At 36.9% G+C, this 26,678-nt stretch overlaps 5 protein-coding genes across 5 annotated transcripts in view; 3 read left to right on the top strand and 2 right to left on the bottom strand.

Moving 5' to 3' along the window:
• The first annotated feature begins 5,310 nt into the window (after nucleotides 1–5,310).
• Nucleotides 5,311–6,273, top strand: LOC100635958 (transmembrane emp24 domain-containing protein 7-like). The gene is made up of 2 exons (XM_003389190.3): nucleotides 5,311–5,496; nucleotides 5,646–6,273. The coding sequence occupies exons 1-2, from the start codon at nucleotides 5,341–5,343 to the stop codon at nucleotides 6,114–6,116; spliced, it is 627 nt and encodes a 208-aa protein (XP_003389238.1). The 5' UTR covers nucleotides 5,311–5,340; the 3' UTR covers nucleotides 6,117–6,273.
• A 55-nt stretch (nucleotides 6,274–6,328) lies between these two features.
• On the bottom strand, nucleotides 6,329–8,284 carry LOC105314050 (PIH1 domain-containing protein 2-like). Its single transcript, XM_011407970.2, has 3 exons — nucleotides 8,074–8,284; nucleotides 7,028–7,675; nucleotides 6,329–6,540 (listed from the first exon to the last, which is right to left on the bottom strand). The coding sequence occupies exons 1-3, from the start codon at nucleotides 8,260–8,262 to the stop codon at nucleotides 6,406–6,408; spliced, it is 972 nt and encodes a 323-aa protein (XP_011406272.1). The 5' UTR covers nucleotides 8,263–8,284; the 3' UTR covers nucleotides 6,329–6,405.
• A 40-nt stretch (nucleotides 8,285–8,324) lies between these two features.
• LOC100636592 (vacuolar protein sorting-associated protein 72 homolog) lies at nucleotides 8,325–10,104 on the top strand. Its single transcript, XM_003389194.3, has 3 exons — nucleotides 8,325–8,488; nucleotides 8,999–9,161; nucleotides 9,286–10,104. Exons 1-3 carry the CDS (start codon nucleotides 8,351–8,353, stop codon nucleotides 9,954–9,956), a joined length of 972 nt encoding a protein of 323 aa, XP_003389242.1. The 5' UTR covers nucleotides 8,325–8,350; the 3' UTR covers nucleotides 9,957–10,104.
• Nucleotides 10,105–10,314: 210 nt separating this feature from the next.
• Nucleotides 10,315–18,096, top strand: LOC109585070 (deleted in malignant brain tumors 1 protein-like). Its single transcript, XM_020001016.1, has 22 exons — nucleotides 10,315–10,415; nucleotides 10,500–10,567; nucleotides 10,614–10,775; nucleotides 10,872–11,168; nucleotides 11,235–11,438; nucleotides 11,580–11,903; nucleotides 11,969–12,142; nucleotides 12,330–12,335; nucleotides 12,388–12,535; nucleotides 12,726–12,889; nucleotides 12,945–13,289; nucleotides 13,457–13,786; nucleotides 13,884–14,222; nucleotides 14,381–15,022; nucleotides 15,177–15,392; nucleotides 15,637–15,828; nucleotides 15,911–16,003; nucleotides 16,087–16,386; nucleotides 16,581–16,648; nucleotides 16,729–17,222; nucleotides 17,518–17,668; nucleotides 17,879–18,096. The coding sequence occupies exons 2-22, from the start codon at nucleotides 10,510–10,512 to the stop codon at nucleotides 17,906–17,908; spliced, it is 4,737 nt and encodes a 1,578-aa protein (XP_019856575.1). The 5' UTR covers nucleotides 10,315–10,415; nucleotides 10,500–10,509; the 3' UTR covers nucleotides 17,909–18,096.
• Nucleotides 18,097–18,633: 537 nt separating this feature from the next.
• LOC100636340 (deleted in malignant brain tumors 1 protein-like) overlaps nucleotides 18,634–26,678 on the bottom strand; it is a 24,025-nt gene continuing 15,980 nt past the window's right edge. Inside the window, exons 24-47 of the mRNA XM_020001003.1 lie at nucleotides 26,462–26,678; nucleotides 26,086–26,412; nucleotides 25,717–26,031; nucleotides 25,485–25,661; nucleotides 25,273–25,434; nucleotides 25,053–25,217; nucleotides 24,844–25,005; nucleotides 24,468–24,791; nucleotides 24,242–24,412; nucleotides 24,026–24,187; nucleotides 23,623–23,946; nucleotides 23,362–23,559; nucleotides 21,819–21,965; nucleotides 21,737–21,766; nucleotides 21,535–21,684; nucleotides 21,350–21,457; nucleotides 20,688–21,233; nucleotides 20,345–20,539; nucleotides 20,171–20,266; nucleotides 19,503–19,787; nucleotides 19,298–19,451; nucleotides 19,090–19,204; nucleotides 18,877–18,924; nucleotides 18,634–18,823 (exon numbers count right to left, since the gene is read on the bottom strand). The exon at nucleotides 26,462–26,678 is cut by the window's right edge and continues 1 nt beyond it. Coding sequence (XP_019856562.1) covers nucleotides 18,797–18,823; nucleotides 18,877–18,924; nucleotides 19,090–19,204; nucleotides 19,298–19,451; nucleotides 19,503–19,787; nucleotides 20,171–20,266; nucleotides 20,345–20,539; nucleotides 20,688–21,233; nucleotides 21,350–21,457; nucleotides 21,535–21,684; nucleotides 21,737–21,766; nucleotides 21,819–21,965; nucleotides 23,362–23,559; nucleotides 23,623–23,946; nucleotides 24,026–24,187; nucleotides 24,242–24,412; nucleotides 24,468–24,791; nucleotides 24,844–25,005; nucleotides 25,053–25,217; nucleotides 25,273–25,434; nucleotides 25,485–25,661; nucleotides 25,717–26,031; nucleotides 26,086–26,412; nucleotides 26,462–26,678 — 4,605 coding nt within the window. The 3' untranslated portion in view covers nucleotides 18,634–18,796. The remainder of the gene's footprint in view (nucleotides 18,824–18,876; nucleotides 18,925–19,089; nucleotides 19,205–19,297; nucleotides 19,452–19,502; nucleotides 19,788–20,170; nucleotides 20,267–20,344; nucleotides 20,540–20,687; nucleotides 21,234–21,349; nucleotides 21,458–21,534; nucleotides 21,685–21,736; nucleotides 21,767–21,818; nucleotides 21,966–23,361; nucleotides 23,560–23,622; nucleotides 23,947–24,025; nucleotides 24,188–24,241; nucleotides 24,413–24,467; nucleotides 24,792–24,843; nucleotides 25,006–25,052; nucleotides 25,218–25,272; nucleotides 25,435–25,484; nucleotides 25,662–25,716; nucleotides 26,032–26,085; nucleotides 26,413–26,461) is intronic.

The following is a 26,678-nucleotide window of genomic DNA, read 5'->3' as shown; positions in this document are numbered from 1 at the left end:
TTGTGACACTGATGAAGCTTCTTCGCAGCATTGACAAACTTAATACGGCTTCTACAAATAAAAAATAAATAAATAAAATAATAAATAAAATAATAATAATAATAATAATAATAATAGCGAAAATGAATGTAGACAAAATTTCCATTTCTCATACCTTTCCACTTCATTTGCTTTTGCTTGCTTCTGGTGAAGACTCTGTAAGGTATTACGACACTTCTCAGTCGCTCTCAAGTGCTTCCTGTAGTCCCTCCTCAGGTCCTGGACGTGATTACACATGTTAGTGAACTCAGTGTCAAGTTGAATCCTCTGATCATCGCTGACCTATGGAATACAGGATTAACTAAGTGTTAAGAATGCGTTAAGTAAAGTTACATAATACATACAAGAGTACCGTGAGAGAGAGCAAGTGTGAACAACTATTAGAAATGTAGGCATAAAGATTAAAATATTTCTTGATTAGTGTGTGTGTGTGTGTGTGTGTGTGTGTGTGTACAGTTAAGCCCAACATACACTGGGTAACATGTTGAATGCAACATCAAGCAACATGTTGTATTCAACATGTTGCACAGTGTTGAACAAAAGGGGAAACATGTTGCTTGCTATTTTTATAATAATAATTATTATGAATAAAAGGCTGAAGTTATTATTGCATTCCTTATGTGTTGCCTAGTTACCTTTGATGTTTCAAGCAACATGTTGCTTGAAGTTGAAATTTTTCAACTTGAAGCAACATGTTGCTTGGATGTTGCATGCAACAAATTTGCTATCATACACGAGGCAACATGTTGAATAGAACATGTTGCTTCAATGTTGCATTCAACATGTTGCCCCGTGTATGTTGGGCTTTAGTATTCAAATTGGCACAGAAACTGTAATGCTATACTATCAATAGTAAATATAAATAAAAGATTGAAATTATACAAATGTAAACCAAAGAGAAAACACACTGTATCATGTAGCAGCAAACAGGAAGAAACAAGAATGTACTATAATGTAACCTTTGTAACGAGGACATTTTATAATGTCTCAATTGGTACAAACCTATACAAAAGTACCTCTGAAATGAAGACATCTGTCTGTATTAAGGACAGGTAGTGTGGGCCCAATGGTGTCCTTAATAAAGAGGCTACACTGTACATGTATTAAGGACAGGTAGTGTGGGCCCAATGGTGTCCTTAATAAAGAGGCTACACTGTACATGTATTAAGGACAGGTAGTGTGGGCCCAATGGTGTCCTTAATAAAGAGGCTACACTGTACATGTATTAAGGACAGGTAGTGTGGGCCCAATGGTGTCCTTAATAAAGAAGCTACACTGTACATGTATTAAGGACAGGTAGTGTGGGCCCAATGGTGTCCTTAATAAAACTGTGTACATGTTGACATTATTATGCTCAGGAAAATCTCATCGCCATAAAATAGTTTCTATATTGATGCTTCTGTCAAAAGTAAACATACAATGACTATTGTTAGCAGAAGAAAATAAACAGCCAGCAATTGTTCAAAAACACAACATAAATACCCATTAGTCACATCAACCTTGTTGACCACTAAGATCACATGATCACAAGGAGCCAATCAGACTATCATTGAGGAAATGATAGGGACAATTAGTAAAGAGTGGGGATCTCCCCTGGGCATTAAGGATGTGTAAAAATAAAAATAGTATTTACTTAATTAAAAGTCACCCACTACTTTTACTACTATGTAGCTATTACTATTAAGCTGCCCACACTTTATAGTAAATGTACATGAATGATGTACACGTATACCATAGGGGCCTTTTATCAAATAAACTATTAAAATTTCATAGTATTTATACTAGATGTACATAATGTACACGTGTAAGGTTATATAATAAGGCTATATACATGTATGTATAAATTGCTAATACTATATAGCGCAAATTTTCGAGGGATGTAAATTTTGCAAATTTACCTAAAATCTACTTTGCAAATTTAATTTTCGCAAATTTATGCCGTCTGTCATCTCGTACTGTGATAATTTGATTTTCGCGAAAGGATTTTCCAAACCTTCAAAAAATCGCAAAATCCACAAAATTAGCAGCCCTCAAAAATTCTACAAAATGCAGTATTTATAATTCCCTCTATCATATCTTCTCTCTCCCTCTCATTCACATGTATGTACATGTACATAGTTAGGTTTACATGTATATGTACCTTTTTTGCTCCTCTTTTATTTTTTATAAGTTCGTCGACGACTTCTATCATCGATTTCATTTGATCGGAAGACGACGACAGCTGAGCTTGCAACTTTTCTGATACTTGCAAGAAAACCTTCCAAGCCTACACGTACACAGTGAAAAGAAAAAAGTTCAAAAAGTAAAGTGGAGACTAGCAGATATACATGTAAATGTACAGTCATTTTAAAACTAAGAATAAATATTAGGAGACTGATCTAACTAAAAATGGGAGAATTGAGGGCACCATGGGCTAAATACATGTACATGTACGAGAGAAAAAGCTAAAAAATGATAGATTTTAGGAGATCTAGACCAAATATGAAAGACCAAAAACTCCTAAGCTCTTTCTATATGTAACAGCACATACAGCAGGAGTATTTGTTATAATTTCAGTACACTCACAGCCACTTTACAACAGGGTTTAGTTTTCCCATGCTGTATTCTCCTCCAGAAAACAATTTTTGTTTCCCAGTGAAGTTTATTCCCAAAAGTACACGACTGCCAACAACATGTGGTCACTGTTATTACTCTGAGACAGAGAGTGTGTGTGTGTGTACAAATGTACAGGTGTTACGGTAATTGTGTGTACGAGCATAAAAGCATTACTGAATGTGTCAAATTTACTATACATACACATCTACATGTATGTAGCTACTTTAAAATGTAAAAAAATAAATGTATTATAGATGTAATTAGGTATCTATCTGTTATATGTCAAGACTACTGACCAGTGTATCTGGAGGTGAGTATCAGTAAGAGTAGATAATAATTAGAGGAGAGTGTCCTACTGGCTCTTCATCACCGGGTAGAATTGAAGAGTCACATTCAGGATATTTCCGTATTTTCATTGAGTTTGAGTAGTTATTTTCACATAACTACTCAAAAATACTGAAAATATCCTGAATGTGACTCTTCAATTCTACGCTGTGATGAAGCAGGGGGTATAGGCACAGTAGGACACTCTCCTCTAATTATTATCTACTCTTGGTATCAGTAATGTAATACCTGAGTCCCTTGATATCTGCCCTCAGCTTCACCTCAAGCAGATATCTCAGTCCTACGTTACTTATACACACACCTCCAGACACACTGGTCACTGTATAACATCTCTCTCTCTCTACATTATTCTATTATCATCTATTCTATCAAGGTCTGTAATAACAGAGCATACACTTGAGTATGTGAGTGTTTATGTATCCACAATTGTGTGTGATTCTTGTGAAAATGTTGTAAAACTTAAGTCAACGAATTTAGAAAAACACTTTCATGGAGGAACTATTTTTCATGAACACGTACACGTACATGTACATGCTACGTTTGGTTTATTATTATTATTATCATTATTATTATTTATTGTTTAGTGTTTGCATTGTATCGATTTGGTGGAAACAGAAAGTGACCCATCAAGAAAATAATAACAATAAGCAAACGATAAGTATTGATATTAATCATACAATGTATTTTATCTTATTCTGTTATTTCTCTCTTAAGCATACTTGTACATGGACTACACAGCACATTGTTCTATTCATTTAATCATTTTTTGTCTGCAGTTCAATAGCCAGCTAGCAACAAGACACAATGAGAAAGGGAAAAGGAGAGAGAGGGAGGGAGAGAGACAGAGACATCTGCCAAAAAGAACATATACACAGTAGTTGTTTAGTTAGTATCAAAATAAGCAACCTGTCAGTTATTCAAGAGAATAACTCAAGCACACGTACACACATGTACATATAGGAGAACACAGATGTGTTACAAGAAAACAAATTATATCCACTTAAGGAGCACATCATCATAATCATTGAAGTACTATGCATTATATTCTATTATAACAGCCTCTGGATTTCCCTCCTGTTAAAATGCATAGCTAATACTCAAAAAGTTGTACGATACAAATATATAACATCACTCAATGTTTGTGATTTTAATGATTATAGTTTTGTCACAGTTCATTTATTACAGTAAGAGTGATGTCAAGAGATTACCCAATCTCTCTCCCTTTCACTGTCTCAACATAATATTATCCTTATCTTACAACAAAAATGCCCAAGACATATCATGTGTACATTATGTGTGTACCAATATTAGTCCAATATACTACAGAATATCCATTCTCGTTCATTCCAAAAGTATTGAATGATAGTAATATGCAAGTGACATTTCCATAACTACATTTAACTACAATGTGCATTAGAAAATATACATATCTTAACTGTTATTGTTATTTTTATAATCAATTGAAAGATTACAAGTAATTTTATCAAAATAATCCTATAGACATCTTGATCCATTTGTGCGTTAGTAAAAAAGCAAAATAATAGCTTAACTTGCAAAAACTACAAATACATGTACCATAGTTAGTATCAACTTTCTCAATTTTGCCAATAATTGTAAAATCAGGTATGAAACTCAAAACTTGCAGAACGCACGTATGCGTAGCTCAAAAAATTATAATGCAGAGGGTTGTTAATAAATTTTTAACTCTGTCGGCCCTGAGCTCTCGACTATTATCTTTCTAACAAGCAAAAAGACTGCGCCCTCTTCTTACCTGTACAACAGGTGAGGTTGTTGCCACTGGGAACTGAGCAGATCTCTCGCAGGACTGGTTGATCCGCTGGAGTGAGTCGGAATATTCCTTATCAACTTTCTGCCTCTTGAAAATGTGCATCCTTAGACTCTCCAGCGAGTGAAGCTCTTCCTCGTGTCGCTTGCTAATGGCGTCGTAGTTGAGCTGGAGACAGGAGCCAAAGTCGCTTCCATTTTGACAGAGGTCAGGGGCGGATATGGAGCTTGATGGGGAAGATGGTTGTTGCTGGGGGGAGAATGCTCCTTCGGACGGGTAAGGCTGCTGGGGGCCGGGAGGAGAGAACGTTCTTGGATCAGGCAATGGCGGGCGGTCTCTCCTAGGTAGAGGAGGTGGAGGAGCAGCCATTTCCTATCTACAATCAGCTCTTCGTCTCTCTCGTTCTCTTCTCCTTTGATCCTTGGAAATAGGAGAGATTATACGGAAAGCTCAATAACCGTATACTGCCTGATTGTCACGTGATTAAAAATCACACGCCCACCTAAATAGGGGCGGTGGCTTTATTATTTTTTTTGCATGCCTGCTCACGTGATCATCACGTGACACAGGACAAGATGGAGGACCCCATTGTGCCAATAGTTTTAATACTATTGGCGCTACTGGCAGGTGCAGTAGAAGGTACAGAATTTTCATTCGAGCTCCCTGATAGAAAAAGCCAGTGCTTTTTTGAGGAGATAGAAAAAGGGACTAAAAGTATTGTAGATTTTCAGGTAAGTGATAAAATTAATTTTAATTTGTTTTTATAGTATTGTATGATAAATAGTCATAAACTACAGGTTATTAAAATGGAATGTTATTACGTACATGTAACACCTTTTTCACTTACTTGTCTCTATTCTTTTTTTATCAATCTTTTCAGGTAATATCTGGCGGAAATTTTGACGTAGACATAAGAATCACAGGCCCCAATGACAAAGAATTGTACAGCGCCCAGCGACAAAAATACGACACAATAGAATTCACGGCGGAGCTGACCGGGGAGCACCAGATCTGCTTCAGCAATGAGTTCTCAAGTTTCTCTCACAAAGTGATATATTTTGAGCTAGTGGTTGGGAATGAGCCACCGCTGACGGAAGAAATGGGCACACATCAAGTGGCATTGACACAGCTAGAGACGTCAGTTGTGAAAATACATGAAGCACTACGTGTTGTACACGATTATCAGACCCACCACAGGCTAAGGGAGTCACAAGGACGCAGGATGGCAGAACATCTAAATAATCAAGTCCAGTATTGGTCTCTCGGGGAGGCTCTTCTTTTCGTCCTTGTTGCGTTCGTTCAGGTTTTTATTTTGAGACGGTTCTTTGCCGTAAAGAGAACCAACATTTAGGGATTTTATTAAATTATTAGACAGAGAGAAAGTGAGAGGGTGAGGGGGCAGGTTTTTCTTTGTTACTATCATATGCCTTTACATGTATCTTATAAAATAATAATACCATTCTTCCTGACTTTTAATTTGTGACGTATAGTCATGATTATGTACAGTATATCCTGATACTCTAATCACGCAAATAATAAATAAAACACCTGCTGTATAATTAATGCTTGGATACCATTTAACAAATTGATATTTTGCACACTGTACACAACCACATGTCCACAATTATAAATATTTTCATTTAAGATCTTTTCACAGTTAATGTTAGCTGTCCGGTTTGCTTGTTAAACTTAGCTTTAAGAGTATCCTCATGGACAGGGTTTGGAAATGGTAGAGATAAGTGATACATATGTTCAACTGAAAGCTCTAGATCAGACTATGGAGAGAAATGAGCATCATAAGGTTGAGCATTTAACAGCAAAATAATGTTATATGTTATTGGAAAATGGTCTTTTGAGTTTTGAGCAACTTTGAAAATCCAATTTTTATTAAAATCAGCTCAAAGTTTCTACACAACTTAAGTACATGTATATGTATCAGAAGAAATCATAAAAATGGAGAATTCTCTCCTATTCAATTTTGGCGAAATTTGGCCAACGACCCTGTACTATATAGTACAAGGAATTTGACCCAATTTTTGAGCAACTTTTAAAATTCTTTGAAAATGCAATTTAGATCAGAATCAGCTCAAAGTTTCTACATAACATAAGTACATGTATATATGCATAAAAACATTATAAAATGAAGAATTCTTTCCTTTTCAATTTTGATGAAATTTGGCCAACGATCCTGTACTATAGTACAGAGTCTTTGGCCCGGTTTCTGAGGTGTATTGTAGAGGGAAATTTTTTTATTTTGCTTACATTTGATACTTCAAGGTCAATGTCAGTTGCAGATTTCACTCCATTCAATTGTATATCAATCCTCAATAGTCCATTATTATTCTCCAGTATATAATGGGGTCTCTTGACTGCAGTCTTTTTGCTAACAGAACTAGCGATCTCTTCTATCAATGGTTTCTTCTTTGCTTCATTATCATTTTCTTGCTTTAGTTTCAATTCTGGTAAAAATACTTGTTTATTTTCACTGGACGTTGATACATGTAGCTGTGAGAGTTTCTCGAAAAGTGAGTCACCAATCTCACTTTCCTTTGGTAGCAAATGGCTCATGCTCTCGTCCAAAGATGACTGAAAGTCTTCCAAAGGTCCAACTGGCTCATTAGATTTAGTAACAGCCTCACGATTTGTATGAACACTCAGAGTGTCTTCAGTGAAATCTAACGAAAGGTTCTTAAGCATTTCAAACATCAGCAAGTCCTTTGAGCATTCTTCAGTTACACGTGGATTGAAAGCTAATTCGTAGAGGAGCTCAGAATTTTGGGTTCTTTTTCTTTTGTCGTTGAGATGATGACGTAGAGTTCCACCTTTAACAGGTATAGGGTCGTTATCAGTTGGAGGATAGGGTACTCTGTTCCAACTGCACACATTAATATACAGTGTGCACTCTTTACCCTACAGTGCAGCATAAATATAGCAGTAACCATGTTCAATAATTCCTATTATTAACATAATGTAATCATAGCTCTAAAGGTGGGTTTATGATTATTATGTAACGGTAAGCCTGATATTACATTGATACTGGAATAGAATTTGGCTCTATTATAGAGTAAAGCATGCGTCAAAAGGTCGAATCACCCATACTTTTGATTCAAAATTTATAAATTATTGTAAACCTATTTTAATTAACGGGACATTATTGTATACAGTTTTTACTCATTAGCTGCCCACTTTAGACTACACATAACACAATGGCATCAATAAGTGTTGACTGACACTCGAAACTCCAGACACTACATGCCCATTATTAATTAGATTAATTATAATTATTAATTAATCATTTCAAGCCTCACTTTGTGGCGTGTTTTAGGACATTTTAGACAAAAAGCAAAAACAGGAGAAGTTAAATACTCTTTGCCTTCCTCCATTTGCTTCTTCACAAACTTTTTGTACTCTTGTGGATCTTTGGCAGCCATTGCGTCCAGCATTCCCCAGATTTGCTCTGCTGCTTTCAGAATCCCAGGATCATTATTGGAGGCCATTTTCCCGCCAAACCTATATCTGTTTCCATGGATACGATGATTTGCCGCGCTCGCGGCAAAAAAGATTGGGTGTGGTCCAAAAATCAAAATGGCGTTCGACAGACAACGTCGTGTAAATGCTGGAAGGAATATCTCCAAACTCTTAGAGCAAGAAGAGATGAAAGACGAGTTTTACAGCACGGCTTACGGTGGATTTGAAGAAGCTTCAGAAGATGAAGAATATCAGGTGAGCCGTTAATATTTTATTTTAAGTGTTTTTGGGCGTGGCCTTGTTGATATTCACTATTGCTCCCTAGAGAGGCACAGAATGACTTCTTAGCTGACTCATATCCTTTATGATTAAGTAACGTGACTGACGTCGAACAGTAAAAAAAATAATTTTTAAGGGAATTGCACTGCTGTGTTTGTTAGTCAAATCATGCTGATGTACCTATTTAGATGTATTATATAATTTGTTGTAATATTATTATCATTCATGTTTGACATGTGATTGGTGCATGAGAGTTCAATTGTGCTAGCTTTTATACTATAGTAACAGAAGCTAGGTTCTTCATTTTTGATGCATTACTGATGATACCTTTAAAATAAAATAATTTGAAACCGTAAAAACTAAAGCATTACCTGCATTATGTGCATATGCATAATGTAGTATAAACATTACTCTGAAGGCATTATAGTTTTGACTTTTTGACTTGTGATTGTTTGGTAGTCACTAAAATAGAATTCTTTGTAATAGTCAGAAGATGAAGTGGAAGATGTTGTTGATAGTGATTTCGATTTATCAGAGAATGAGGAGGAGAAAGAGGAGGATGAGGAAGCTCTCCTTAAAGCAAAGCCAAAGCGAAGGAAGTGGGTTAAGTATGATCACAAGGCACCTGCTAAAAGGCTAAGAGCTAAAGGTTTGGGTTTATTTGGGGTGTAACTGTTTAAAAGTTTTTGATTTCTCTCTCTCTCTCTTCTCCCCTTTCCTCTTTCTCTCTTCTATTTCTTGTCTTTTCTTTGTATTTTTTACTATCACTGTAGCATCTCCAGCAGTTCCAAGAAAGAAGAAAAAGGAGGTTCCACAAGTAGACCAACCCCACGAGCCGAGAAACCTTCGCAAGTCAACAATAGACTTGGGCCAGTTGACGCTAGAGAGGGAAAGATTGAGGACAGAAGAATTAAAAATGAAGCGTAAATATAGTCGTAAATCCTCCAAAAAGGTGCCTATACTTACACAAGAGCAGCTGTTGGAAGAAGCAAAGAAGACAGAAGTGGAGAACCTTGCTTCCCTCGAGGCTTACGCTCGCATGGAAGCACAAAAGAAGACGTACAAAATCAAAGATCACACTATCAGTGGTCCGGCAATTCGCTATCACTCTGTCACTATGCCTGCCTTTGAGAGAGACGGAGGTTTAACAACCGAGAAATATTCGCGCAACTTTCTTGTATTTACGGACACAAGTACAATACCTACCTCGATATTTCCAACTGAGAAACCAACAAAACCCAAGTCTTTGTACTGCAAGGTAACAGGCTTACCGGCTAAGTATATAGACCCTTTGACAAAGTTTCCTTATTCGACTGCTCAAGCTTTTAAGGTTATACGAGACAGATTTGTGAAGGAGAAGGAGGAAAAGTGCGACGAGAGACTCCAGCAGTTGAGTGGCTGGCTGGAAGAGAAGAAGAGATTAAAGATAAAGCAGACACGTTGAGACTTTTATGTGGTGTATTTGAGTGGTTATTTTGATGAAATCATCTCTCTCTCTCTCTCTCTCTCTCATCTATAGCCTCTCTTACTATATCTCTAGTAATTTTTTTAATTTAATCCATGTCATTGTCGTTATGTGCATGCAAGAATGACGTTAGTAGTTAAACCCAATGCTGCAAATCTGCCAATTTCTTTAGCCATGTTGTTTGTGTTGCAATATTGTGTGATAAATTAATTCCTGATCATATTTATTGTGTGATCTATAGCCCACAAGTTCCTATTAGTGGCCCGTGAATACTATCTCTTCTTCTCGCGACATCTTTAAAGTGTAATCATGGCGTCTCTCATGACCAGCCTCGCCCTTGTGTTGGTCATAAGACCCGCTAGACCTCCCAGTTTTGCTGCGTCTTTTTTTAGCTGACCTTCCAAGAAAGCCCAGGCCACTATCTTCCTTCTCTTTCAGGTAAAAGGAGCTCTATTGAGCTTCATTGATTGCGCTTATTAACTCCCACGCTCCATTATTCTTTTTTTTCTCTTAAATTTGCAGAAGAAAAAGAATGAAGACTGTTTGTTTTTTGGTTCTTTGTGCTCTCTTTGCCTACGCTCAGTCTCAAAGTACGTTTTATGCAATGCAATACAGCTAGTTTATGGCTTTTCTTAGGTAGTGGAGATGTAAGACTGGTCAATGGAACTAACACGGGAGGTCCTGTGGGCCGACTTGAGATTTATCTCAACGGCGCTTGGACCACCGTCTGCGCTGATGACGGATTTTGCACTAACGTGGCAACTGTTGTATGCAGGCAGTTGGGATTCTCAACTATAGGTATGTATTCAAAAATTTATAAGTTTGGTTATCACTAAAGGCTACAATAATTATTTCAAGTTGCAAAATGTATGACTGACATGTACATGTATATAGGTGCTCAAGCTTATGGTTTGGCCCTGTACGGTCAAGGTTCTGGCACTGTTGGTGCACAGAATTTCAACTGCAATGGCTCTGAGACCAGTGTCAGCCAGTGTACCTACACTACTCCTTCCACCTGCCCTCACTCAATGGACGCAGCTGTCAGCTGTCGTTTCTCAACTCTTTGCAGTAACCGAGGGCATTCTGGCTGCTGCTCATCAGGCTGTTATGTTAGCTCCGGTGCTTGTTGGTGTGATGCTAGTTGTCATACTTATAATGACTGTTGTCCAGGGATCGAATACACCTGTCCAGGTAATTCCTGCTATTATTATGAGTTGCATAAATACATCCAACATTGATGATTTCTTTCCTTCATAGCTGGTGGAGTTCCCCCTCCTTCTCTTCCACCTGCAAGCACATCATGCAACACAGTTGGTGACATTGATTTTATTGGAGGTGCTGCATCTGATGGAAGATTAAAGGTCTGTGATACAGACTACAGATGGAAGACAGTTTGTAGCAGTGGCTTTGATAACAACGAAGCTACTGTCATCTGTCGCTCACTGGGACTCAGCACATCAAGTATGTTCTACTATTATTTACAGCATGTATGCACCTAATGGTATAAATATAATGAACACATAATATTCCAATATAGCATTGGCAATTTTTTTAGATGAAAGGATGAGATTAATATTTGAAATTTTTCTTGTTCTTCTACAGACTTCACTATATACCCTGTTTCTCAGTACGGTCAAGGTACTGAGGACATTTATGCAAAAAACCTCTCCTGTACAACTGGTAACAGCGAGGCCTACCTCACTGATTGTGCTGGTTCTGATGTCTGCTGTGGTCATCACAATGATGTTGGTCTTGCCTGTCAGCCTGCTTGTACTAATGGCCAAGCTCGTTTTGTGGGTGGATCAACCTCAATGGAGGGACGTCTAGAGATATGCTATAATGGAAGATGGGGAACTGTCTGTGATGATTTTTGGGGTATTAATGATGCTCGAGTTGCATGCAAAATGGCTGGTCTTCCATGGAGAGGTAAGGAAATGTAATATTGAGTTATTACTTTATTATTATTATTATTACTACTACTATTCTAATAGGTGCACAAGCTTATTCAGGACCACAAGTATCAAATCTGTTTGGTTCTGGTTTTGGTCCAATTTGGCTTGACAATGTCCAATGTTCTGGTACTGAAAGTGATCTGTTCTCTTGCCCTGCTAATGCTGTTGGAAGTCATAACTGTGTACATTATGAAGATGCTGGTGCAAAGTGCGGTAAGAAGTGATACAATAAAAATTATGTACCTTATAACTTTACCTTAATTCCCTCTCTCTCATTAATTTTACCTTCCCTCTCTCATTCTTTCTCATTCTCTCTTCATATTTGTATACTCATGACATATTTTATCTTTCTCTCTCCCTCTCTATGCTTATCCTTAAATTCTCTGATTTGGCACAACAGCTCCAGGTAAGACACTTATACATCAAATAATGACTTTAAACTCCACATTATTGAATAGGACCATGTGAGCTAGCAGGCTACACTAGTACTTGCTGTGATCCTACTACTAGTAACTGTCAGGGAATCAACTCAGAGGAAGTTTGCCATTGCTCTCCTGATTGTGAGGAACATGGTGACTGTTGTATTGACTACACACTTGCCTGCCGGTACATAATATTTTAAAATAATTATTTCTATTGTTATTAGCATACAGTATATGCTGTAGCTTAAAAAGTAGAAGAAATAATATTTTGTAGGACATCTTAATGTCACTAAAGCTATAAATTATAAATGGGATAAATTTATTAATGTACTTATAGCTTGCAATAATACTTCAATATTTTTTTATCCTTGCAGTTGTAACAATAATGAACTTCGTCTTCGTGGTGGGACTGTCCCTAATGAGGGACGTGTTGAGCTCTGCTACAATGGAGAATGGGGCACAGTCTGTGATGACTTTTGGAATGCACCTGATGCCAGAGTTGTCTGTAGACAGTTGGGATACACATACAACCTAGCTGGTAATACACTCATGCATTGCATTTTAGCATATTTTTATCTTAATATTTTTAATAGCTTCTCAGGCTTTCTTATATGCTTACTTTGGTGCTGGTACTGGAAGTATTTGGCTTGACAACGTCTTCTGTTCCGGTACTGAGACACACTTAGTCAACTGTTCATCAAATGCTATTGGTTCACACAACTGCGGTCATTATGAGGATGCTGGTGTTCGCTGTGCTGTTGCGGTAGCAGCTACTTGTCAGCATGGTGCAGCAAGACTTGTTAGGGGTCCAAGTGAGAGAGAAGGACAACTTGAAGTGTGTTACAATGGACAGTGGGGTACTGTCTGTGATGACTTCTTTGGTCAAGTTGATGCTAGGGTTGTTTGCAAGACAATCTTCCCTAATGAACCATCTAATGGTACATGCATCTTAATAAACTTACTTCATCTAGTACATACAAATCTGTATTTGAGTTTTTTGCACACTAAATGTACTAGAAATACAATTTGTTTGTCTTTTATAACTCAATTTATGACAGAATTCTTAATAATGTAATGTTTTATATCATTTTTTTCCCTCCAATAGGTGCCCTCTTCATACAGTACTCTTATCAATACTTTGGATATTCTACTCTTAACAACATTGTGATGGACAATGTCCAGTGCTCTGGAAATGAGCCAAACATCACTAGCTGCCCTCATATCACCAACCACAACTGCTACAGGTGGGAGGACGTTGGTATTGCTTGCTATGAGCCTGGAGCCTACAACAATCAACCAGCACTTGTTCCTGGACCTAATGCTGGCCGTCTTCAAGTCTACTCCACTACAACAGGCTGGGGGACTGTCTGCAGGAATACTTTTGATCTCCAGGATGCTAGAGTTGTGTGCAGGGAACTGGGACAACCAACCGGAAGTATGTAATCGAATCCTGTTCATTACTGTTAATGAAGCTGTGTGTTAGTGTGAAAGAAGAAAAGTATTGTAATTATTGTTACTTTTTAATTTCTTAGGTCCAAGGGTTTACGTGAATCTTCAATTTGGTCGTGGATATGGCTCAACCTCAACTATAATCAAAAACATTGCTTGTACCGGAAACGAAACAAACTTTAACAACTGCTCCTTGTCCAAAACCGGCTACTGCTCTCATTATTCTGATGTTGGTGTTGGCTGTGAGCAGGCTTGCGGTGAGAACCAGATCCGACTCGTCGGCGGGGCCAACTACACTGAAGGACGACTTGAGGTGTGTCGTGATGGACAGTGGGGAACCGTCTGTGATAATCCAAACTCTCGCACTTTTGCTACTGAAGAAGCTGTTGTCATCTGCAAACAATTGGGACTCCCATACACTGGTAATGGAGAAACATTGATATTCATTATTATAACTTTCACCATATAATGTAATCTTTGCCATTTGTCCCATAAACTTCTACATTACACAAACCAGCAATACACAATTACGTTATCTCAATAATAAAATTTATATTATTGCTTTTCTTTATTTCTACAGCTGCTCAAGTCCAGTCATTTGGTAGAGGAGCTGATCCTATACATTACTCTAACCTCGACTGTATTGGAAACGAAGCCAATCTCGCCTCATGTGCTAAAAACATGAACCCATCTTGCAGTTCCCATACTTACGATGTCGGCGTGACTTGTCAAGACTCATGTACGACACATGAAGTCCGCCTTGTTGATGGCTCTTCACCTTCTGAGGGTCGCCTTGAGATTTGTCTCGGAGGCACTTGGGGTACAGTCTGCGATAGCCAATTCCACAATGTTGATGCTCGTGTTGTTTGTAAGCAGCTGGGTCTGCCTTATGGTGGAGCTGAGGCTACTTATGATGCTTCCTTTGGCCAGGGTGACGATCATGTTGCCATCACTAATCTCTACTGTACTGGATCTGAGAGCAGTCTCGCCCAGTGTAACTATCAAACAGGATCCTCTGTCAGTTGTTCTCATGCCAATGATGCCGGAGTTATTTGCCAGAATCCTTGTACTAATGGTGCTATTCGTGTTGCTGGAGCTTCCCTTCCTAATGCTGGTCGTGTTGAGATATGCTACTATCAACAGTGGGGAACTGTCTGTGACAAGAGCTGGGATACCCCCGATGTCCAGGTTGCCTGCTATCAATTGGGCTTTGAGAGATCACGTAAGAACAGAGTCCTATTATAAATTACTATGATTTACATTAGCAATGTACTATAACTTATAGAACTTGGTTTTTGACACATGTAGTTAGTGTTACATATTTTCTATTTGTCTTTTTTGGATCATATGCGTATCTTTATTTTTTCTCTTTATAGCTGTTCGTGCATTTGGTGGCAGTAAATATGGTCCAGGTAATGGCGATATATTCTTCAGAGATGTTGCTTGTGCTGGTACTGAGGCTGGTCTCGGCTACTGTATATCAAACCCTGATACCAGTGAATGTACTCATAATGACGATGCTGGTATTCAGTGCAATGGAGCTGCCATCCTTCCAACTGCTACCCCAATCGCACCTACAGGACCTCCACCAGGTTTGCTTGTTTTTTGTGTGTATTGTTCAAGTTATAATTCAAAGGAGGCACTGCACACATTTACTATGTTAAATTGCTCATTTAGTTGACCATGGTTTACAATGAAACTTTTGTTCTATTATTACTATTATATTTAAGTAGCTTCCTTTAATTGTGACATCATTAAAATGATTTCTTAACTTATTAATGCTCATTACTATTAATGATATAATTAACATTATTCTTTTCTACCATAATTTTGCAGAGATTGTGTCAAACATCACACAAATCCCTATTAATGATTACTCACACAGAGTTACCTGGAGCCCACCTCTTACAACCAATGGCATCATTACTAACTACACAGTCACCATTCAAGTTGTTGGTGGATCAATGCCACCCAACGTAACTACAATACTTGGAAACAAGGCCACACTAGTAACCTTTACCACACTTAGTAAGCTACTGTATATAATAATGACATAGATTTATAAAAAATAATAATAATTATGATCAATTATTTATTTGTTTTATTTTAGTGCCTGGTGTTCCATACATGATGAATATCACGGCTAGTAATATCTATGGAGCTGGCGATGTTTATTCTTACATGTTCTTTACCAATCAACTTAGTAAGTGTAGGGGAAATGGACAGAAAAGAAGCAGACTCCATGAAATAGTAATTAATATTGAATCTTTCTCTCTCTTTCATTAGCTCCAAACACACCAGTAACTATCACTCAGCCAACACGTGTGGATGAGAACACCATCTCCATCTCATGGATTCCACTCAATACCTACCAGGCACGAGGATATGTCACTGGATACCAGGTTGCTTATGCAGTCTTTCAAGAAGGAGTCAATCCACAATGGACCACAGTTAATACTGATAGCACAACAACCTCATGGACTTCACCAAATACACTGATAGCTTCTCAACGTTATGCCGTGACTGTTGCTGGTATAACTTCTGCTGGTCTTGGTCTAGCCACTAATCCAATGGTCATTGTGCCAAGTAAGAAATAAATGAAATAAATAAATAATGAGATAATAACAACAACAAAAACAACAACAATAATAATGATAATAATATTTGGAGAGAGAGAGAGAGGGACAAGGATAAACCCAATAGTTGATGATTATAAATACAATTAATAAATGAAAGGACTACACTATAATGAGTTATTTTTTATATTTATTTTTCTTCAGCTACAAGCACTGCTCTCTTCCAATTGAAGATTGCTCTCAATGCTGGACAACAGTGCGGCACTTGGACTGTAAGTCAACACTCTACATGCATAATGCTTCATTATTATTATTATTATTATTGTTATTATTTTAATTTCTTTTCTTATAGACTGAATCATCCACTGCCAAACTTACAACCATTGTTAACAAAGTTGTCATAGAGATCAACAAACAGTGCCAGAACTGCTTCTCCTCTGCCCTCATAGCCCAGCAGCGCTTCCAGTGCAATCCTGACACAACCGAGTCCGACCAAGTCACATTCAGGGCCCAACTATTTGCTCCAGGATCTCGTACTGCTACTGATATTGTTGGATTTATAAGCACATGGGTCATGGGTACCACAGCTCCTGCTACCGTTAACATTGATGGAGTTGATTTCGCTGTTGATTCATCCTGCACTGCTGCAGTCTCTGACTTTAATGCTGATTTCTGTACCACTTCACGTCCGACTGTAGCCACTGGGTCTTCATCTGGTCTTGGTACTGGAGCCACTGCTGGTATATCTGCAGCAGTTGTCATTACTCTCCTTGCTGCTGTATGTATTGTAGTCGTTGTCGTTGTTTTCTTTGTCGTCTTTAACAATCGCTCCAAAAAGTTCCCAGAGTGAGTGCAATATTGCTAAAATGTGTTGTTAGTTCTGGAAGAATGTAAAACATTTAAGGTTTCTGCCCCATTGCCCTGCCCTAATGTACATGCACATACAAAGAAACAGGAGGCTTTGTCCAAACTTTTTAAAAAGTTTATGAATTGTGACTTTTAGTTTTTATAGAAAATTTAATTGACTTATAATGTTTTTATGCCAATATTATAGTTTAATTTTTTGTTATTGAGGTCTACCATAATTATTATGATTTTATAAAGAGCACCCTGTATTTAAAAGTTTTTCTCTCCTCTCTAGTCATGATGTTGTAGGCTATTCCAACAGAATGGCATTCCCTGAAGGAGGTGATGATAACATCAGTCAGCACATGGGCAGCACTGTTCATGATGATGACTTCCAGGAGGCCCTCAACATGATCTCTGATGACATTGATGACAAGGCTAAGCTTGTAAGTTTCTGACATAAATATTGCTTCTAGCAAACAGCTTTAAAGTTGATTGTATTATTTTAAGCTTAGTACCTTTTAGTTTATAAATTGTATCAATTGCTTCTGATAGTGGATTTAATGCTGATTGAATTTAAGTGTAATTAGTAGTCCATAAGTTGTATCAATTGCTGTCAGATATTGTCATCATTACTGTTGTTTTTTTGTGTATAGGATGAAGGCCGTGTCTACATGAACACATAAACTATAGTAGCGTAGTAAAACTTTGCTTTGCTGATATATTTATGCTTCCACGCATCACTTAAACACTTTTTAACACATTTTACTGGTATATATATATTTTTTTCTTTTTATTGCTACTTTATATTTATTGTTATGATTGAGTAGTGCCTTATTGCTTTTCCATTTATTAATAATTTTCTTCAATAATGGATCAGATTTTGTGCATGCACATTCTAGAATCAAGGATGTAATTTCAAAATTATGAAACTAAAACACTTCTTCCTAGTCATTTTTGACAAAATTTTGAGCAACTTTTAAAATCATTAAAATTCTAATTTGATTAAAGTCAGCTACATGTACTTTCTACACACAACATAAATACATGTATACGTATATGTATCAGAAAGAATTAAATAATAGAGAATTCTCTCCTTTTCAATTTTAGCAAAATTTGGCCAATGATATTGGTCAAATTTTTTAACTTTATAAAAAAAATTATAAAAATCTAATTTTGATTAAAATCAGTTCAAAATTTCTACACAACATAAGTACATGTATGTGCATTAGGAAAAATGATGAAAATGAAGATATCTCTCCTTGTAAGTTTTGATAAAATTCGGCCTAAGACCATGCACTGTAGTACAGGGACTTTGGCCACAATTTTGAAGAACTTACACTGTCCTATCATTGTTCATTGTCTTTACACTTCAAACAAAATCCTTAATTTTTTGTACTTTTATTATAAGTTTTTTGTTTCTTTCCACTATTTTAAATGACAAAATATAAAAATAGCATTTTACTTAATGGCATAAAAACAATATATATCTATGTAATATAGCAAGAGATAAAATATAAAGCTTTAGCACATGTATGTCTGTCATGCTCTATAAAAAAATTATGCTTTTTCTTCTACAGTTCATAAGTCTCATCATTTATCTATAAAATATATTTATTTTTAATTCTGGTTAAGTTTGTTTGGGCAAACTTACCAAAAGCTTTTCCTTATCATCAAGATTAGCATTAGCAGCTTCTTGCGCCTATTAAGTGCAAAAATATTTTAGGTAGATTAAAATAATGCATGTAAAATTTTATCTAATAAAACAAAGGCATCTAAGACATTATAATTACACTGTGAGTCATTAATGTATATTAATTGATATTATTTAATTATTACTGCTTTATTAGTCTATCTATTTATTTACCTTTGCTATTTCTCTTTGGCTCACATAAGAATGAGATACGTCATCAGAAAGCTCACGATAAGTATCTCCGCCTACTCCAAGCTCACCCTTGTCTGTCAAAGTCTGAAGGTCATGACTAAAAAAGATAAGTGCATTTAATGATTTACTAATACTCCATAATCCCAGCACTATAATAACAGAACCTTATGTACATAGTGATATTGCTTACTCTGTACTAGGAGAGAATTTTCCATGGTTGTACCTTCGAATGAATACCACAACAAGGATAGCAACAATAGCCAGTACAGCAACAACAACTAATACTATAATGATACTCCCTGCTATTGCCCCGGCATTGTTGGCTGATGTTTCAGCAGTAGGACCTATAATTATTAGAAGATAATTGGTCTTGTAGCATTAAATTTATTACATACTAGTCTCTGAAACAGTTGTAGCTGGTCCAATACCAATTTCGGTAAAAGCAGCAACACTAACTCTGTATTTACTAGTATCTCTTAGGTTATTCAGTACAGCAGAGCTGGTACTACCAGATACATTGAAGGACACTGGACTGTCTGCTCTATCAACTGGCTCATAGGTGACTTGATAAAAAGTGATTTCTCCTCTAGCTTGAGATAGTGTGAGTGGAGTCCACGTTACATTAATGCTAGTGTCAGACACTCTGGTCAGTACTACATTAGCAGGGCCAATAGATGGTGCTATATTGATAGAGGAAAATGAAACGGTGAATGTATGGCACATGTATTGTGAATCACATCATTTAGAGGATACATATACATGTCATTATGCTATGAAGTAGAAGTTTGAGCTGATTCTAATAACAAATTCTGGATAAATATCTTTAAATTTTTTTCAATTTTTACAAGCTTTTTTCACACCTCAACTTACAAATCAAAGTGTAAACAAGGTGACAAAAACAACTTTTAATTTTTACTATCAAAAAATTTTGACAAGTAGAAAAACTTGTGTTCTTTAATAACTTTTGATAGGAACATGCCAGAAACACAGTTACTAGTAAACACTAGGACTCAAATTCACTACAATTTCTTCTAAAATTACTCTTATTATAATATCCACGAACCTCCTTGTGCTGTAAAGAAAAGATCACTTGTTTGTGGAGTCCCCCTTCCAACTGTGTTAAACGGAGTTATAGTAGCAATGTATGGAACATATGGAGCTAAAAATGTAAAAAAATAAATAAATTCTCTCATGCTTACGCAATTATCAAATACACTTAATCTTTATTTCTACTTACTGAGAGAGTCAAAAGTAGCACTACGAATTCCTGTTGCGTACACAGTTTTATTGAAGCTAATTCCATTTCCAGTGCTAGTAACTTGTACATCATAGCTGGAAATAAATTGAGCACCTTGCTGTGGTAATATCCATGTGACGGTAGCTGAATTATCATTATTAATGGTAACACTAATATTCTGAACTGGTCCAGGAGCTATGTAATGATTAAAAAATAAGTAAATATAGTGTTTTGAACTTTAAAATTAATAGTAATATTGATCATTAATATAAGTTGATTTAAAAGTGGGTTTATGTATCACGATATTAAGAAGATAATCACTGACAATACAATAGTATCTTACTTGCTGTTGGCCCTGGAGTAGATGATGGTTGTATTGAAGTTGTTTGAACAGGAGTGCTCTGTATAGATGAGCTCCTAGTAAGAACTGATGTTGGCACTGTGGCTGCTGTTGAAGGTTGGAGAGTAGTAGAAGATGAAGTGCCAGTTTGTATGGAGCTAGAAGACTGGGCAGTGCTGGTTTGTACAGGAGTAGAAGATGGTTGCTGTGGAGTACTACTCTGTACAGGAGTAGAAGATTGAGCAGTACTGCTTTGTACAGGAGTAGAAGATGGTTGTGGAGTACTGCTTTGTACAGGAGTGGAAGATTGAGCAGTACTGCTTTGTACAGGAGTAGATGATGGTTGTGGAGTACTGCTTTGTACAGGAGTGGAAGATTGAGCAGTACTGCTTTGTACAGGAGTAGATGATGGCTGTTGAGTGCTTGACTGCAATGGAGTAGAGGATTGAGCAGTGCTACTTTGTACAGGAGTAGTTGATGGCTGTGGAGTGCTGGACTGTGCTGCAGAAGTGGTTGTAACTAACAGAGTTGAAGTAATTCCACTAGTTACTAAACATAAAATGAAAATAATAATCATATCCATATGCATATTGTTACAAGTAAAAACTATGAATTATTTATTGCAGCTATTAGCTGATATAGTACATAACAGAAATCCTGCTTACCAGTAGATGGTGCTATGGTTGTTGGTGATACAGCTGAAGTGGTCATAGTTGCTAGAGAGGAAGTGGAGAATCCAGCTGCTGCACTAGTGGAAGTCGGAATACTGGTAGCTATAAAAAATGTTATCATGAAATTTTTATTTAATAGAAATCATTGCATCCATTGTTGGATTGAGCTGTTAGCTTACTGGCATAGCATCCAATGTTCTGAATGTCTGAACAGCAGTCACCAAAAAGGTAACAGGATATATCACAAAAGCATATGCCATCACTCCCAATACAGCTTGGATAATTACTGAGACTACAGCACCCATTAAAGCCTAATGATACACAGGATCCTAAAAATAAGAAAATAGATCATTTAAATAAATTGTAGTAGTGGTTACTTACCTGCATTCGGAGTAGGTGTTGGTCCAACCACTAATTAAAAGTATGTGATAACATTTTAAATATAATATAAGAGCTTATATACCTGTGCAGCCAATGTCAGCGATATCATCGCAGCAGTCACCAAACTCATAGCAAGTGTAATCACAGTAGCAGTTCTGTGTCTCTCCAAAGCAGTTAGGAGCAACACTAGTGTTACAACATTCAGTAAAACCAGCCAATCCACATGAACCTATGATATATATAAAAGAATTATGCTAATATTAAAAAATACTGTATAAAATCTAGGCTAGCTGTCTAAAAACCACTCCAAAATCGCCCCAATTTAATTATAATTTCTGTTGTGCTTATGCTATGTAGAAAGTTTAAGCTACTTCCAAAAAATTGAGTTATGGCCAACTAAAAAAATAAGTATTTTTCTGAAAAAATACTCAAGGCTATATATAGCCTATGCTTTTTCCAAAAAATGGCTAAAAAATCATCCCAAAATTATATTACATTTCTTGATACATATTGATGTACTTATGCCCTATGGAAAGTTTGAGCTGATTCCGAGCTCAAATTTTTGAGTTATAGCCATTTTTTAAAATGAGCCAAAATCTGAAAAATACCCAAGGCTATAAAAAATGGCTCCAAAATCACCCCATATTTTTATTACATTTTTTGATACATATTGATGTACTTATGCTCTGTGGAAAGTTTGAGCTGATTCCAAGCTCAAATTTTTGAGCTATGGCCATTTTTAAAAATGAGCCAAAATCTGAAAAATACCCAAGGCTATAGCCCATGCTTTTTCCAAAAAATGGCTAAAAAAATCACCCCATATTTTTATTACATTTTTTGATACATATTGATGTACTTATGCTCTGTGGAAAGTTTGAGCTGATTCCAAGCTCAAATTTTTGAGCTATGGCCATTTTTAAAAATGAGCCAAAATCAGCCCATGCTTTTTCCAAAAAATGGCTAAAAAAATCACCCCATATTTTTATTACATTTTTTGATACATATTGATGTACTTATGCTCTGTGGAAAGTTTGAGCTGATTCCAAGCTCAAATTTTTGAGCTATGGTCATTTTTAAAAATGAGCCAAAATCTGAAAAATACCCAAGGCTATAGCCCATGCTTTTTCCAAAAAATGGCTTAAAAAATCACCCAAATTTTTATTACATTTTCTGATACATATTGATGTACTTATGCTCTGTGGAAAGTTTGACCTGATTCCAAGCTCAAATTTTTGAGTTATGGCCATTTTAAAAATAAGCCAAAATCAGAAATTCTTTAGTTTTGGCCACCCAAAAAGGGGTGATTTCTAAAAATTATGCAAATTAAATACCTTACACTAATTAATTACGTTACACACAAATTACACTTATAAAATTTTTTACACTAATTATATGAAAGTTATATATACTTATACTTCAAATTAACATGCATTGATTATGAAGCTAGGCTTACAGTCAACTTAACGGTCAAAAGCACATGAGCTTACCTTTTCATGCAAAAACTTTGAAGTTGACATAAAATTAGCCAAATTTTATTTTGCAATAGTTTGCAGTGCGTTTTGTGGCAAATGTAAATCAGGTTTTAGAGGAATTAGTAAAGTATTTTTCTAATTAGCTATGCTAACCTAGTGGAGCAACAGTAGGGCTAACAGATGGTGATAGCTCCAAGCACATTACTCCAGCATCTTCCGAGTGCAAGCAATTATGCTGTGGATTGAAGGGGCAATCTAATAGACTTTCTTCATTTCCAGAGCACTGGACATCATCAAGATTAATAGGACCAGTCACCGAACCAAAGTATGAGTTAGAATATGCCAATGCATCTATGAAATACAAGATTATCAAACATAAAATACCTAGTACTTTTTAAAGATATCTGTACTTACTCATTGTGCTGTATCCAAGCTGCCCACAGACAACCATAGCATCAAGAGTGCTCCAGTAATCGTCACAGACAGTTCCCCATATTCCATTATAGCAAACTTGAACAAGTCCTTCGTAAGGAGTGGAACCGCTAACAAGTCTAATATCTCCCTTCTCACACTCAGCCTCTCCACATATGACACCGGCATCCTCCGAATGGATGCAGTTATGGTCAGCCAAAAACGTGCAAGAAGTGAGCTGATCTTCAGAGCCTGTACACTGAACATTGTCCATGTTGATACGTCCAGTGCCTTGACCAAAGTAGGCATTACCTCTAGCTTGAGCAGCTAAAAGAAACAAAAAATAATAAATAGAGCGATCATTTACATTGTAGCTATTTAAGTCTTTTTTGTACTGTTAGCTTACATGCAGTTGGATAGCCTAATTGTGCACAGACAACAACAGCATCTTGTATACTCCACAAGTCATCACAGACAGTACCCCATTCACCAAATATGCACACCTCAACTCTTCCTTCAGTAGCATTGGCACCTCCTACTAGCCTAATGTCACTCTCATTACACTCCCCTATGATGATAAAGGGTCACAAAAATGACTAAAATCAAAGCAAATTTTGAATACTTGGGCTAGGTAGGCACATGACACCAGAGTCTTCAAGATGAGTACAGTCGCTGACGTCAGGATCAAAAGGACAATCAGTGAGAGCACTTTCAGATCCAGTGCACTGCAGATTATCCATCACAATTGGACCAGAGCCTTGACCAAAGTATGAGAAACTATAAGCATAGGAACCTACATATTTCAGTTTTGAAAACTTAGTAAGTACATGATAGTTGAATTTTTATACCTTCCCATTCATATCCCAGTTGTCTACAGACTACTCTAGCATCAGTCACTCCCCAGAAGTCATCACATACAGTGCCCCATCTTCCACCAAGGCACACTTCAACTCTTCCTTCAGTGTAATTTGATCCTCCGACAAGACGAACGTCAGTTTCATTACATTCAGCAGCTGCACAACGAACCGCTGCATCTTCATAGTGAATACAGTTGTGGTTGGGATTGTAAGTACAGTTAAGGAGCCCTGTCTCATTTCCTATACACTGCACATCATCTAAATAAATAGGACCACTGCCAACTCCAAAAGCAGCGAATGTTAGAGCTTGTGCACCTGTCAATTAAAGAAATATTACTTGTTATAATAATTTTTTTATTTGTCGTACCAGCATATTCAAAACCTAGTTGTCTACAAACAACTGAAGCATCTTCATATGTCCAGAAATCATCACAGACAGTGCCCCAATAGCCACCAATGCATACTTCAATTCTTCCTTCAGTTGCTACCAGACCACCAACTAGCTTCACTTGGCCTTCTACACACTCATCTGTAAAAACGACATCAAGCCATATGTGATAAATCAAAGGCCCATACTTCCAAATCCACATTGCACACCAGCATCTTGAGCATGAACGCAATTATCAACCGAGGCATAGGAGCAAGCCAGCAAGCTTGATTCAGATCCATTACATTGAACATTATCTAAATGGATATTACCAGTACCTTGACCAAATTGAGCATTAGAATTTGCAAGTGCACCTATCAAAATAGAAATATTGAAATCAATGATTTATGAAATGCAGGCATTGCTGACCATCTGTGGAGAAACCAAGCTGTCTACAAACAACTTGTGCATCAGTGTTATCCCAGAGATCGTGACAAACTGTGCCCCATTGTCCATTCAAGCATATCTCAACACGTCCTTCAGTATTATTCTGACCACCAACAAGTCTTATCTCTCCTTCAGAGCAGTTAGCTAATAAGATGGGGATTTAAATCAAGTTTTGTTACTGATGTTGTACTAACCAGTTTGTGGGGCACAGATAACACTGGCATCTTCAGAATGAATGCAGTTATGTGTTGTAAGGTGAAAGCAATTGGTTAGTTGTGACTCAGTACCAGTACAGAACACATTGTCCATATTAATGGGACCAGTACCCAGACCAAAGTAAGCATTACCTACTGCTATAGCTAGTGATCCATCTACAAATAATAAATAATAACAATTAATGATACATTTAAAGTCTAGTAGACATACTGTATCCAAGCTGATTACAGACTACAACAGCATCATTGGTACTCCAGAAGTCATCACAAACTGTACCCCAGGCTCCATTGAGACACACCTCTACTCTACCCTCAGTCTCAGAAAGACCATTAACTAATCTGACAGCAGTACTATTGCAACTGGCACTCTGACACATGACACCAGCATCTTCAAAGTGAACACAGTTGTGGTTTGCTAGGTATGTACAATTGAACAGGCTCCCTTCAGTTCCTGCACACCCTACATTATCAAGTACTATAGGACCAGTTCCTTGTCCATAAAAAGCACTACCATAAGCCACGGCACCTTTATTAATAAGTACACAAAGTAAAAACATAAATTCATTTCATTTTTCATTACCTGTGAATGGAAGTCCCAATTGCTTACAGGCAACTTGTGCATCACGATAGTCCCAGAAATCATCACAGACAGTACCCCATGCTCCATTAACACACACTTCAACTCTTCCTTCAGTTAGTGAATCACTTCCAACAAGACGTATATCACTATTATTACACTGAAACACACCACCACAAGTAACACCAGCATCTTCTTGATGAATACAGTTGTGAGTAGATAAGTAAGTACAGTTGACAAGGAATCCTTCATTTCCAGTACACTGAACATTGTCCATGTTAATAGGACCAGTACCAGCACCAAAATAAGCATTAGTACGAGCAGTGGCCACTGTGAATGGAAAAATGACATGCATAAAATATCATAATTATTCCCTTACATCCATTAATCCCTAATTGATTACAAACAACAGTGGCATCATATGAATCCCAAATATCATCACAGACAGTACCCCATACTCCATTAATACACACTTCAACTCTTCCTTCATTATCATTAGATCCACCAACAAGACGAATGTCACCATGATTACAGGATGGTTGTATGCCACAAGTAACACCAGCATCTTCAGAATGGATACAATTATGACTTGATAA

This window comes from Amphimedon queenslandica, unplaced genomic scaffold, assembly GCF_000090795.2.
Source record: "Amphimedon queenslandica unplaced genomic scaffold, v1.1 AMPQUscaffold_13123, whole genome shotgun sequence".
Classification (NCBI taxonomy): domain Eukaryota; kingdom Metazoa; phylum Porifera; class Demospongiae; order Haplosclerida; family Niphatidae; genus Amphimedon; species Amphimedon queenslandica.
The sequence above is the reverse complement of the archived record's forward strand: the minus strand, read 5'-3'. Positions and strand labels throughout refer to the sequence as shown.